Source organism: Falco naumanni, chromosome 5 (assembly GCF_017639655.2).
Source record: "Falco naumanni isolate bFalNau1 chromosome 5, bFalNau1.pat, whole genome shotgun sequence".
Classification (NCBI taxonomy): Eukaryota; Metazoa; Chordata; class Aves; order Falconiformes; family Falconidae; genus Falco; species Falco naumanni.
This window is the reverse complement of record NC_054058.1, coordinates 92,046,168-92,058,009: the sequence shown is the minus strand read 5'-3', so window position 1 is coordinate 92,058,009 and position 11,842 is coordinate 92,046,168. Positions and strand designations below refer to the sequence as shown.

Sequence of the window (11,842 nt, the reverse complement as noted above, 5' to 3'; positions counted from 1 at the left end):
GGATAGTAGATGAAGAAATTTCAGGTCAGGAAAGATGGTCAAAATATTGTATATTTGCCTTTAGCTCTTGCAGGATGTTGAGGGAGAACATGGGAAGAAATTTTTGACCTTTGTCAGGTGTGTTCATAGTGTGCAGACTCCTCTGGCTCCCCTGGCTCCCTCAGCTGTTTTTCTGGGCAAAAAGTCTTCCCTGCTTCCAGCTGGCAGGGTTTGGGTTTTGCTGTGCTGCTGCCGCGCTCTCACAGGTGTAGGTTGCGTTAGCAGGAGCACAGTCACCTTGCCTGCCTCCAGGAGCTGCAGCGGTGCTGTGCCTGGATGTGGCTGTCCCCTGGGTCCCTTGAACTGCACCCTGGCATTGCGGAAAGCCAGTCCCAGCCCCAGAAGGTGGCGAGGGGATGGGAGCGGGTATTTCTCAAGTAACTCTTGTTTTTAGAGCTCGAGAGGAAACACAGAGCTGGGTTTTTCACAGGACAGACCACCTTCAGCCCTGTTGATGGCGAGCCAGAATCACACAGCGTTAGTAAGAAGTCGCTGTAAAGATCTCTTGTCTTAGGGTGACACACTCCACTACTGTGTTTCTGGATGGATTTCACAAAAGATTTCTCATTAGAGAAAGAAAAAAGGGAAGGATGTAGCCAGTCCTGACACCTGCAGTAGTTCAGTAAGGGCGCTTGCTTGCGGTACAGCAGAAGACAGGGTGAGATGTTCCAGCGAGCAGAGGCTGTTGTGTGGAGGGGGCACAGAAGCAAGGCAGCGGGGTAAGCACCGAGGGGGTTGCCAGAGCCCACGGCTGTGAGAGAGAGTTCTTGGGGGGGGGGGGGGGGGAATTGATTGTGAGCTGACATAAGGAGTAAATTCATGTAATTCGTTATAATGCTGTCCCCTAGACAAGTGATGCGCCGTGCTCTTGGGTCATGTGAGATGTGCTGGGGAGGGGGTGGGTGAGCGGTGTGATGGGGAGGCTGTGGAAGTCGGGCTGTGACAGATTGTACCGTATCTAGCGGCTACTGTCTTCACGCCGCCTGTTGCTCCATCTTTCTGCCGTCTTCGCTGGTGTGTGCGTTGGTGCCTGTTGCAGGACAGACCACGAGAAGAGAGGGAAGTGGGTGTATGAATGGACATTTCTGTACTTCAGGCTCTTTCAATTCTTTCCCCCTGATTTTTTTCTAGCAGATGTTTTTGGGGCTCTCGTGGGCAGGGAGGTGAGGAAGAAATGCACGTGTGTCTGTAGCAGGAGAGGGGTCGGGTTGACTGGCATAGCAGACTTTCTTTAAAAAAGCAAATGCAAGCTGCTCTACCCTCCCCTAAAATTCTTATCTTAGAAGTGGGTGACTAATTTCAAAGAAAATTTAGCTCTTCCCATCTCAAAGGCTCCCTGGTGAGGTCCTGCACTGTGGGTGCAGTGCCCGGCCTTTCTCTGCAGCTGCTGGCTCTGCTCTGGGTGGCTGTTTGTGTCCCCGAGGTGGGTCACGGGACCTTCGTGGAGCAGGGCAAGGACTCGCCCTCCTCTGCCTTGCCCGGCCTGAGATCCTCTTAAGCTTTTCAGGGACCGGTTTGGCCAACTGATCCCTAAGCAGCCACCATAGTTGCTTAGGAACAGGCAGAGGCAGATACGTATTTGGTATAAATGCAGCTGTGATTAACTGTACAGACAGAAGGAGGGTCAGGAGGCAGCTGTGGCCTTGTCATTTTGCTGCCTGGCTCTCTGTGCGAAGGCCCGGTAGGAAGGATGTCCTGGATAACTCGATACGGTAATATTGAAGCAGGAGGGGGATGTGATCACCTTGGTCACATCTCTGGTGGCATTGATGATACTGAAACTTTCTGCTCTCTATTTACTCAGGGATAACCAAGCACCACAGCTTTTTTCTGGGAAGAGGGGAAGTGAGAACAGCTTGTCTGGGGATATTTGCAAAGATCTGGGTCTGTTTTGAAAAGGCACTCCAGAAGGTGAGGGTGTGGGAGGATACATCTACTATACGCATTGCTTACTCAGATTGGTGCTTAGTTGCAAGGTTACTTCTCGTAGATAACCTTTTTTTTCCTACCAACACTTAATTAATGCAAAACATGTCCAGTGTTTGGCCTTGGCAGTGGTCTGTTTTTTAGAAAAAAATATCCTTGCCTGCATATGTAGTTGACATACAGTAGTTAACGATTCAAGAAGCCTTAAGGGATGCTGCCTACTGCCTTTGGTGCCCTGGCAAAGGTCTGGCATTGTAGATCTGTCCACCTTCTGTCCTTGCACACCTCACCAGAGCACTGGCGTGCGTTTCAGCTGGTGTAGTTAAAATGATACGAAATGCTTCATCTTTTCCTTCTGCCGTGGCTTAGTGTCCTTTCCAAAGTGTTTCTGGTTGCTGCTCACCCGGGAGCAAGGCAGTGTTTCACCTTTTCCTGTCTTCCGGAAGGGTTTCCTGAGAGCTGGTCCATAGATTTGTTCAAGCAGAAACCTGTAAAGCCGGGCAGCGCAGCGTGCTTTCTGTGGAGGTGAGCTGAAGCCACGCTCTGTAACACGAGCCTCTCCCTGGCTCTGACGTACCAGAATTCAAGCAAAATCTCACTGTGGCTTGTTTGTTGTCTTTTTTTGCTGCTTTTGTGTGTATGAATAGAAATGTTCAGAGCCCCAGGGCCAGCACCTTGAGGTGTGGAGAACAGAAAACCAGACTGGGTTGAGTTGAGGAGGACTCTGGTGTGGTGTGGCGGCCAGAGCGGATGGCAAACAGATGCCAGGCAGGCTCACGGTGAGCAGGGCTCCTCCACGCTGCTGTGCCCTTGGCTGCCTGTGCCTTCGCAGGCTGGCGGTGTCACGGGATGCTCCTCGGAGCAAGGGCCCTGTGCCCCCCTGCCTGTACCAAGCCCAAAAGCTGTTCCCCAGGGAGCCCCGTGGGTGAGTTGGATCCATGGGCAGCCTGTGGGTGCCATGCAGGACCCTCACCGTGGGCACAGGGAGCTGGGGGCGCCTGCGTGGAGCTGGGCTGTGGGAACACGCAGCCCCATGGCATGTGGGGCTGCAAGGAGCTGCTGGTGGAGCTGGGGAGCTCCCAGCCTTTGTCCTGTGGCTTCTCCAGGGGGAGAAATACAGGTCTCGGGTGAAACCAGGACGCTGGTGTTTCCATCTTTCAGTGGCAATGGGGCGGCTGAGCAGCAACAGCAATTTTGCGCTTTGCTCTCCTGATGTCCTGAAGATGCCTGCGCGGAAGGAGAATGGTGCTGGTCAAAGCCCAAAGGACTTTTAAACTAAAAGTTTGTCCAGGGTAAAGTCTTTGACTGAAGAAAAATGGCTGAGTGAGACGGAGCAGAACTCGACACAATTCCCAGTCTGCGAGCCCTCACCTCCAGGCCTGGATTTAGGCAAGCTTCTCTCCGGGCCCAGGGCCACCGGCACCCTCTCAGCAGGAGCCTCCCCCTGCGCCCCGCCGTGTGTGCCTGTGCCACATGCTCCTTGTGGTGCAAGTTACACCAAGGAGTGACGTGTCCCCCAGAGCCACCCAGCCTGGGTGTCTGTGTGCTGGGAGCTTACAGGAGCAGTCCACACAGTCCCGTATGTATCTTACACCAGTTTTATTGGAATTGCAGACATGGAATATTGGGGTTTTTCCTGTTTGTTTTTTTTTTTTTTTCCCCTAGTTTGTTTGTTGGGGGGGGTGTGGGGTTTTTTTGGTTTTTTTTTTGTCCTCAGCTCCAACAATGGGGATTGCAGAGTCTTCCAGCAGGACTGATTGCTCTGCACTGCCTGTTTCTGAGCCCCTGCAGAGCCCGAGTGTTTGTGTCCCTTCCTGGGTTTAGCCGTAGTAGCTGTAAAACCAGTGAACTGAATGTTTTTTGGTGGTGGTTTTTCTTTTTTCCTTGCAAACTTTACTGTACTTACAAGGTGGGAGCATGTTTTGTCATGAGACTTTCCAGTTGCAGGGTGCTCAGCACGTTGCATCCACATGCTTTGGAGGAGAAAAAAAAAGCCGGGGGGAGGCGGGGAGGAATGAGTTTTAATGCATGGGTAATACTTGAAGATTACTGCTTACTGAAGCTTAATTACCTGGCTGGTAGCTGGTTATTAAAAGTGAGTATGAACAGCCTTGGTATTTAAAACTGAGCGTGGCTGCTGAGCAGGGCCGGCTGCCCAGGACTCCGGCTCGCCGCCCGTTAGGGGCTGCTGTTGCTCCCCTTCAGCTGGGAGCGTGGGCCCTGGTGGGGGGACGCTTCTTTAAAGTTCAGAAATTCACTTTTCCAATTTTGAACTTTTCCAGATTAAGGAAACTCATTAAACCTTTACTTGCGCACATGTGATTTAAAAGCATCCTTTGAGTTTTGCCTCAACCTGACAGTGTTAGACTAATGCAAAAGAGCTGTTGCTGTAGCGGTTTGGGGGGGGCGTGAGGAGAGGGGAAATATTCTTCGTTAGGTGACCAGCATCACCGCAGGGGGACTGGATGGGCTTGCAGTCCTCCATCAGCAGCACCCGGAGAGCCTGGCCAGGGTGGAGAAGGGGTCAGCACTCCCTTACAGAGAGGACCTCCAGTAGCTTGTCCTGATGGTCCAGGTGGCGTCCCTTGGACCTGGATAGTGAACCACGGGGGCAAATGGAGCACCCTGGGGTCGGCATCTCCTTAGCTGAGCCCTGGGCTGTCAGCCTGACTGCTTTACCCGCCTGTGGACACCGTTCAGCAGACTGGAGTTTGAGCAGTGGGCTTCAAAATGGCAAAATTTACATGAGCTTTATGTGGGCGTTCATCAGGAAACGCTTACAGTAACTTAAGAGAACAGTCAGTGTGCGGAACTGATTTCCCCATACAATCGTGCAAGGTCTCACCTGAACGCCGTGGGGTTCAGCGGTCTCCTGGCTGGCGTGCACAGAGGTCTCGCTTCCCTGCCCCGGTGACAGGCACAGGGGAAGGTGCCCCAGCAGCCGCGGGCAGGGTGGGCTCCCACCAGAGCGTGGTGCATTTGCCGGGGGGACGGGTGCTGCCAGGAGCAGCTGGCTTGGCCTGCCCTGTGCCTCACCAGCCCCTGGAAACACTCCTGCACTGGGCAGGTGGCTGGGTTTGATGTCCCTCAGCCCCACACAGCCTTTCCTAAGTAAAACCGAGCAGGTATTTCCCTTTCCCATCCTCTTTTTGGGCTGTCGTGGATTTGCACGTACCCGCAGCAGCCAGGGAGGGGACATGCTGAGGACTGGGAGGGCTGCAGGGGGGCTGCTGCACGTCCGTCTGCAGCTTCGCCGCACAAACCAGCCCACCCTCTGCTCTGCAAGCTGCAAATGCTGCTGCTCTTCCGAGGGCTCGTGGCTCTGTGAGCAGTTCTGTAGCTTTTAAAGAAAGCGTGTTTATTGTGAGCTCTGATGCTAATGGTTCGAAAACAATGTTTCTGATCCTGGGCCTCAGCTCAGCTGATGTAAAGTTCAAGTTGCAGAGCGCAGGAGCCTGACGGGTGGTGTCTGGAGCGGGTGTTTCTTGCTGATCTGTGCAGAACAGATGTTTTCAAGGCGACCATGGAGATGTCAGAGCAGGAAAAAGCAGAACTGACATCAGTGCGCTGATGTTATGGTATCTGCAGTGCAAAGAGCCAGGTGTTCCCATTGCTGCTGTGCAAATTGCTTTCTGCAATGTAAAGGCTCGTCCTGCCACGCTGAGCCCTCCCGGCGGGCTGGTGCTGTGCGGGCTGGGCTCTGCCCGGGCCTGGGGCAGGGGAGGGGGTGACGCTGGGTGACCCTGTGAGCTGCCACCGCGCTCCTGCCACCGCCTGGGGCTGACCCAGGGCCTGCGGGCGGCCCGAGCCCTTTCCTTCCCCCCTGTGACTAGTTATGGGTCATCCTTCCCTGAGAAAGGACTTGTAAGGGCAGCGCGTCCTGAAGTAATTTTTTTTTCCTTTTCGCAGCCTCGTTAAACAGGCCTGCGCAGGCGAGGGAGCGAGCCGGGCCTGCGGGCGCTCCGCAGCGGGAGCCGTGGCCTGGCCAAGCGGGGTGGTGGGGTGGTGGGGTGGTGGCCGGGCCTGCGTGGCTCAGCCGGCGACGGAGCAGGAAAAGCTGGAGCTGCCTCACCTGAAGCATCTGCCGGGGCACAGCCCCGGGCTCGGCACCAGTGCCAGGGGCTGGTGAGCCCTGTGCTCCGCCAGCCCTCGCTGCCCTTCCCGCTGCCTTCGGGAGCAAGGGAGCGCCATGGGCGCGCCGGGTGGCAGTGGCAGCACCGAAGCAGGGGTCCTGGCCGCCCGCAGTGCCGGCAGGGGACTGTGCTGTTGAGTGCTGCCACGATGCCAGCTTTCCTTTCTTTGGTGTTCCTCTTGCTCTCCCCTCCCTGCCCTTGTCTCTCCCCAGGTGGCAAAATGGTTCCTGCGTGCCTCAGCCGCCGGCAGCGGGCCGAGCCCGCCGGGCACTACCCTGCCCTCCCCCAGCCCGGCTGCGCGGCAAAAGGCAGAGAGAAAACTGGTGCAGAAATGGCAAAACACGGGCATCACTGCAGAGGATTTTAATTTCTTTCCCCTTTTCTATCCACTTGTAACTTTTCAGGTTATTGACGCTAATGGGCTGTGATAGAAGCGAATAATCACATATGCCAGGGACGTAACGTTGATTTTTAAGTCTCTCCTCACTAATTAGTGACAGCCTTTGTAGGGATTGACTGCAGCACTTAACAAACCTGCCAGGATTCACCGGCCACCTTTGCCGGCAGCGAGGAAAGCAAAGCAACACAGAAGAAAAAGAAAAAAAAGCTTGCTTTTACTTTCATTTTTATTTTACTAGAATAATATCATGACAGTCCTAAAAAAGCACTACTTTTTTAGAACAGATCTACTGGTGTATTGTGATTTTGAAGTAACTTTTACAAAATAATTCCAGTTTACTGCTCAGCCCATTAAAAAAAAATCATATAAACGGTAGGTACCGGTCAGCACGAGGTCACCACAGGGAAAAAAGTTGTTTCACAGTTTGGTCATTTTTTTTTCTTCAGTTTCATGACTTAATTGAACAGGAACTGCTGTAATTGAGGAGTCTTACGGCGATGGCTATAGATACAGGCAGTGCTGTCTTCATGCAGTACCTGCACAGCTCACAAATACAGTGAAGAATGTTCTTGAAGCGATGTGCTGGAAAGTTCACTTGCATTTGCTTCTGAAGTTTTGCTAAATGAGGTTCCCCTTCGCTAATATGACAATAATACATCTTGTGGGGTTTTATCTTCCTGTTAAAATACTGCATTTTAAAGTACAGGTACACAGTAAGTATGATTCTCTGCTCTCATGCAATTATGCCACTCCGTATTTATAAACTAATAAAATTGTTAGATAACGTGCCTACCTAATAAAAACAAATTTTTGGAAAAGTTAACAAAATGGTACACTGGCCAGCCAATAAATGTGATTTCTATTTATACTTGTTCAAAGGCCATGAAGAAGCTTTTACATAAAAGAACGTGCAGGTCAGTATAGTCCTGGGATGAGTTCATAATGCGGATGAAGAACTAAGACAGAAAAAACCAGAACAACCGCTGGTTCTCTTAAGACAGGTAATGGGAGCTGTTTCCAGATTTTTTTTTGATGAGTGATTTCTTAAAGGCCAGAAGGTAAGTGAGAAGAGGAATTGCTCATGTGCTTTTCTATTTTGAAAGACCGATAGGAAAATATGAATCTCACTGTCTTTTCTTCATTCAGTGAGCCTCATTCTGTTCCCTTACTACTTTCTCGCATCTCTGGTATTTGAAGATTTCATCGTAAAATGGGTTATTAAGTGTTGCTCGCTCCAGGCAGATGGGTGAGGTTCAGTGGCAGGGATGACAAATGCCTGTGTTTGGGGATGAGCTCACGCCCAGGAGGCCTCGTTCTCTCTCCCCCATTACGTGTCCCAGTTTTGCCCCAAAGTGGTGCATGAAGAAGTAATAGGATAATAATAATAAGGGTACATGAGGAAGTAGGAGATTTCAGAGTAAGAGGGATGCCAGGATATAGTGCAGTAAGTACACGGAATCAGGCTGTGTACCTTGTTTACAGCGGAATTAACCAGGAACTGCTTGTAAAAGAAAAAAGGTTAAAATTAATGTACAGGTGAATCTGAATATGTAACCTGTCAGCAAGCAACCAATAACAACAATGACCCTAATTAACAGCAGTAGAACAGGAGGGGGAAGATATTTCAGATACTGATTTTTTTTTTTTATTTCTTTTTTTTTTCATCAAGCATTCAGACAACTTGCCTCCTTGTCTTTAGGTCTGAACCCCGGTGTGCTTTAGCTGCGCAGTTCTGAGGAACATGGGGTTAATTACGTGTCCCAGCTCAGGTGTTAAATGACTGCCAAACCAGGAGCGAACAGGCTCTTTTTAAGCTCTTTTTTGAAGTAAGGGTTCTCTCCGTTTTCAGGTGCTGGATGCTGTCCTAAGCATACAGGAAGCATTACATCTCACAGAGCTTGTGCTCTTACATGGTCACATCCTGCTGGTTTCCAAGCAGCTCCACTAAAACCAAGCGGAAGACGAAGCCATGGATCTTTTTTTTCCCTTTCTCTTTATAGTTTGTCAGTAGAGATGTTGCTGGGAAAAGATTTCCTTACAGCGCAGGTTTAAGTGGTGGTGGCACAGAAGAGCTGTTCTTCCCCTTGGTGGCACATCTGAGCTGGGAAGGGGATGCCAGTCCCTGGAGTGCTTCTAAGTCGGACCTGTGCACTTGCTCCCTGCCAGCTCCTGGCCAAACAGTTGTGCAGCCACCTCCTTCCAGAGCTTTCCCGCACTCGGGAGACACGGATGCTTTATTTGACGGGCTATGTATGCCCTGTCACTATTCTTTGCAAGCAGCACCATGCTCAGCAGACAGGCAGCTGTGCAGCGTGAGCTGAATAGGGCTCAAGATGGCCAGAGATGCACTTAGACTATCAAATGGAAAAGAACAAGAAGCACCAACACAGATCTTCTCCAGATCTCTTCTTCTGGTGCTAAAAAGTATTTGGGGAGGGTGCAGCTGGATCACCGTGTTCCATACGAGTGAGCACGGTATTGCTAAATAGTCAGTGGGTTACAACTGTTGGAGAATTTTACCCTTTCACCACTGATAATTCACAAGTGGCCCATTCAGTCAGGTTTGTAATGACCTCGTCTTTTGTTTGGCTGCTGTTGTCTCTCTTGTTCTTTGCTATCCCTGAAATACGTAACACATAGGCCCGAGTCTCAGCCTATGGATCATGCTTTTCCAGAGAACCTCAGAAGAGGTGAGTAATGACTGCAAGGACAGTGCTGCCTGCAGGTCACCTCCCACCTCTGAGAAAGGCTGTAAGGAATACTAAATAGAAGACAAACTGGGGAATGGAAAAGGGCTCAAGATGTGCACTATGAGATGGAGAACAAGCGGGAATGCAGCTGTGTCAACACAACCCACAGAACTGGGATCGTGCATCATCCCGCCGTAAGGGATTAAGCTCCACTAAAACTGCACACGAAAGCTCCTCCTTGGAAGTTCAGTGATCAGAAAGTAGACTCTGTTATTAACAAAGCAGGATTTTAATAAATGGTTTAAGGCTTACATTTCAAAATGACTTATAAATAATAATCACAATACATATATTCTATTTTTTTAAAAAAGTATTCATTATAAGATATATTTTCTGAGTTATAAAATCCCATATAAATAGCAAATTCTTTTACGTATGCAGATTATAAGACATAAAAACCTGGGGTGTATATCTGAAAGGAATCCTGAGTATGCACTCAACAAATGGCAGAAAATAGAACAATGATACAGTTGGACACAATAAATACTGTTGTCCTAGTATATACTTTCCTCAAAACTGTAAAAATGGAACTGAGAACTTTTTGGATGCTCAACCCCGTTCAGCCCTGTAGACTCAGGAAGGGCTCTGGATACTCCACTCCTTGAGACTTCAGGAGCACCCTATAGAACCTTTTGGTATCAAAAAAAAACCCCAAACAACAGCATCTGTTTTCTGATGGACAGAAATAAGGCACTCACTCGCAGCAGGTCAGTGCAGGCTGTAAGAAGCAGCTTGGACTTAAAGCCAGAAAGCAGCAAAGGGCATCTCTTGCATGAAGATGTGTGGTCGTAAATTCTGGTAGTTGTATGCGTAGGGAAGCTAATTCTTACACTCATCAAGGTTCCCGTGCTTGCCCCCAAATTAACAATATAAATTAAATGGAAACTTCACATGTTAGAAATATTGAAGTGAAAGTTCCCTTTTTTTGTTTTTTAGATTGAGATAAGCAAACCAGTGAGATGGACTAAGTAGTAGCCGTCTGGCTTCAGCAGCATGCTGCTTGTTGTGTGCTTGTAGCAGCATTTAGATCTGAGCTTATACCTTGTGTTTTCTCTTGGCTTTTCGAAGTGAGTTGCACAACAGATAGGTGTGTGTGGTACTGTTCAGAATGATGTGACTGCATCTCCTAGAACAAGGCAGACTGCGGTACTGCAAGAGGACACCAACCTGCAGAAGCCTGTTGGCCTATTTAAACTGAATTCTGAGATTTCCTATTACTGTAGCACAACTTCTTTTTTCTGATTATAATGAAAAAATGTCCATTATTCATGGAAGAAAAAAGATTATTCTGCCTGTTTTCAAAGAGTAATGTAGTCATACGTTCCTATAAACACTGCTATTATACAAAATACAATATTTTCTTTCACATATGACTCAGGGTCATGAGCTCTGACATTACTCAAACACGAATCATCAGAGCAAACTCATACATGCAAACTGCGATAAACACAGAGGCTTAAATTTTGCTTCTTGTTACACGTCGACTCAGTAGAGATAATGAAGTAAATAAAAGCCCTTTATAGTCTCCTGGCTCATTCCCAATTTAACTGAGATCAAAACCCAGATGAACAACATTACACTGAAGTTGTTCCACGGCTGTTTGAGAGCACAACTTCACAAAGTAAACAACAGATGCACGGTAACACTTTAGATTCAGAAATTCTCAGCAGTTTTCTGTCCCTTCAGATATTACAAATAACTTACCCTTCTTTTTTCTTGGTACCCTATGAATACCAACTGCCTCTTTCATGGCAATTTTCTTCCTGGTTTTCAGTTAAAAACACCAGCAAGGAGTAGTTGTAAATACTGCACGGTATGTTAGGATGAAAGACTAGAAAAGAGGATGACACTTGCAGGGTGACTTTTCAGTCCAAAGAAAGGCTCTTCATTTTTTCGGCTAATTCCTGCCTCATTTCTATATGTTTTTTCAGGTTTTGCACTTCATGGGGCAGGTTAATGTCCCACACTGACACGCAGGACTGTAGTTCTGGAAAATAAAAAAAACCAAAAATATTGATAACTGCAACGGTGATTAATTATTGCATAATTAGAAGTGGGTTTGCTTATCTGCTTATTTTTTAATTACTTGTAAATTGCCTCAGTGAAGCACGATGCTTAGGCTCTGGAAGACAAATTATGTGACACTTTACATGTGAGGTAATGCAGTTACGGGTTACACGCTATTTGCACCTGCACAATGATTTGGAATCCAGTTCCTAAACCTAGAGTGTACAGTTTAAAACCACTTGAAAAACCGTTTCTGGTGCCTGTGTGCTATAAGGTACCGACCTGAGCTGCAGCTGATGCTAGTACTGAAGTGCCTACATAAATTTCATCTATTTCCCTGAGCAGATATACTGTAAACGCTTACAAGACTCAAAACCCATTCACTATAAACTAAAAATGAAAACTGATTTTATAGGGAAGTGAGTATACTGAGAAAAGGTGACTTCTTCAGTCTCCTTTCATGCAAACTCCTCTTCGTTCATGAGGAATCTGCGCTGCTTTTAGTGGAATAAGGATATCTGAGAACACTTGCATGAGTAAGGGCTCACAAACTAAGGCCCCAAAGTTACTGAGGGTCTCCGGTTCCT

General features: G+C 48.5%; 1 protein-coding gene across 2 annotated transcripts in view; it reads right to left on the bottom strand.

The window, feature by feature from the left end:
• Positions 1–6,941: 6,941 nt before the first annotated feature.
• LRRK2 (leucine rich repeat kinase 2) overlaps positions 6,942–11,842 on the bottom strand; it is a 72,889-nt gene continuing 67,988 nt past the window's right edge. For both annotated transcript variants that reach the window (XM_040594614.1, XM_040594615.1), the window contains one exon: positions 6,942–11,235. In XM_040594614.1, coding sequence (XP_040450548.1) covers positions 11,114–11,235 — 122 coding nt within the window. In that variant the 3' untranslated portion in view covers positions 6,942–11,113. The remainder of the gene's footprint in view (positions 11,236–11,842) is intronic.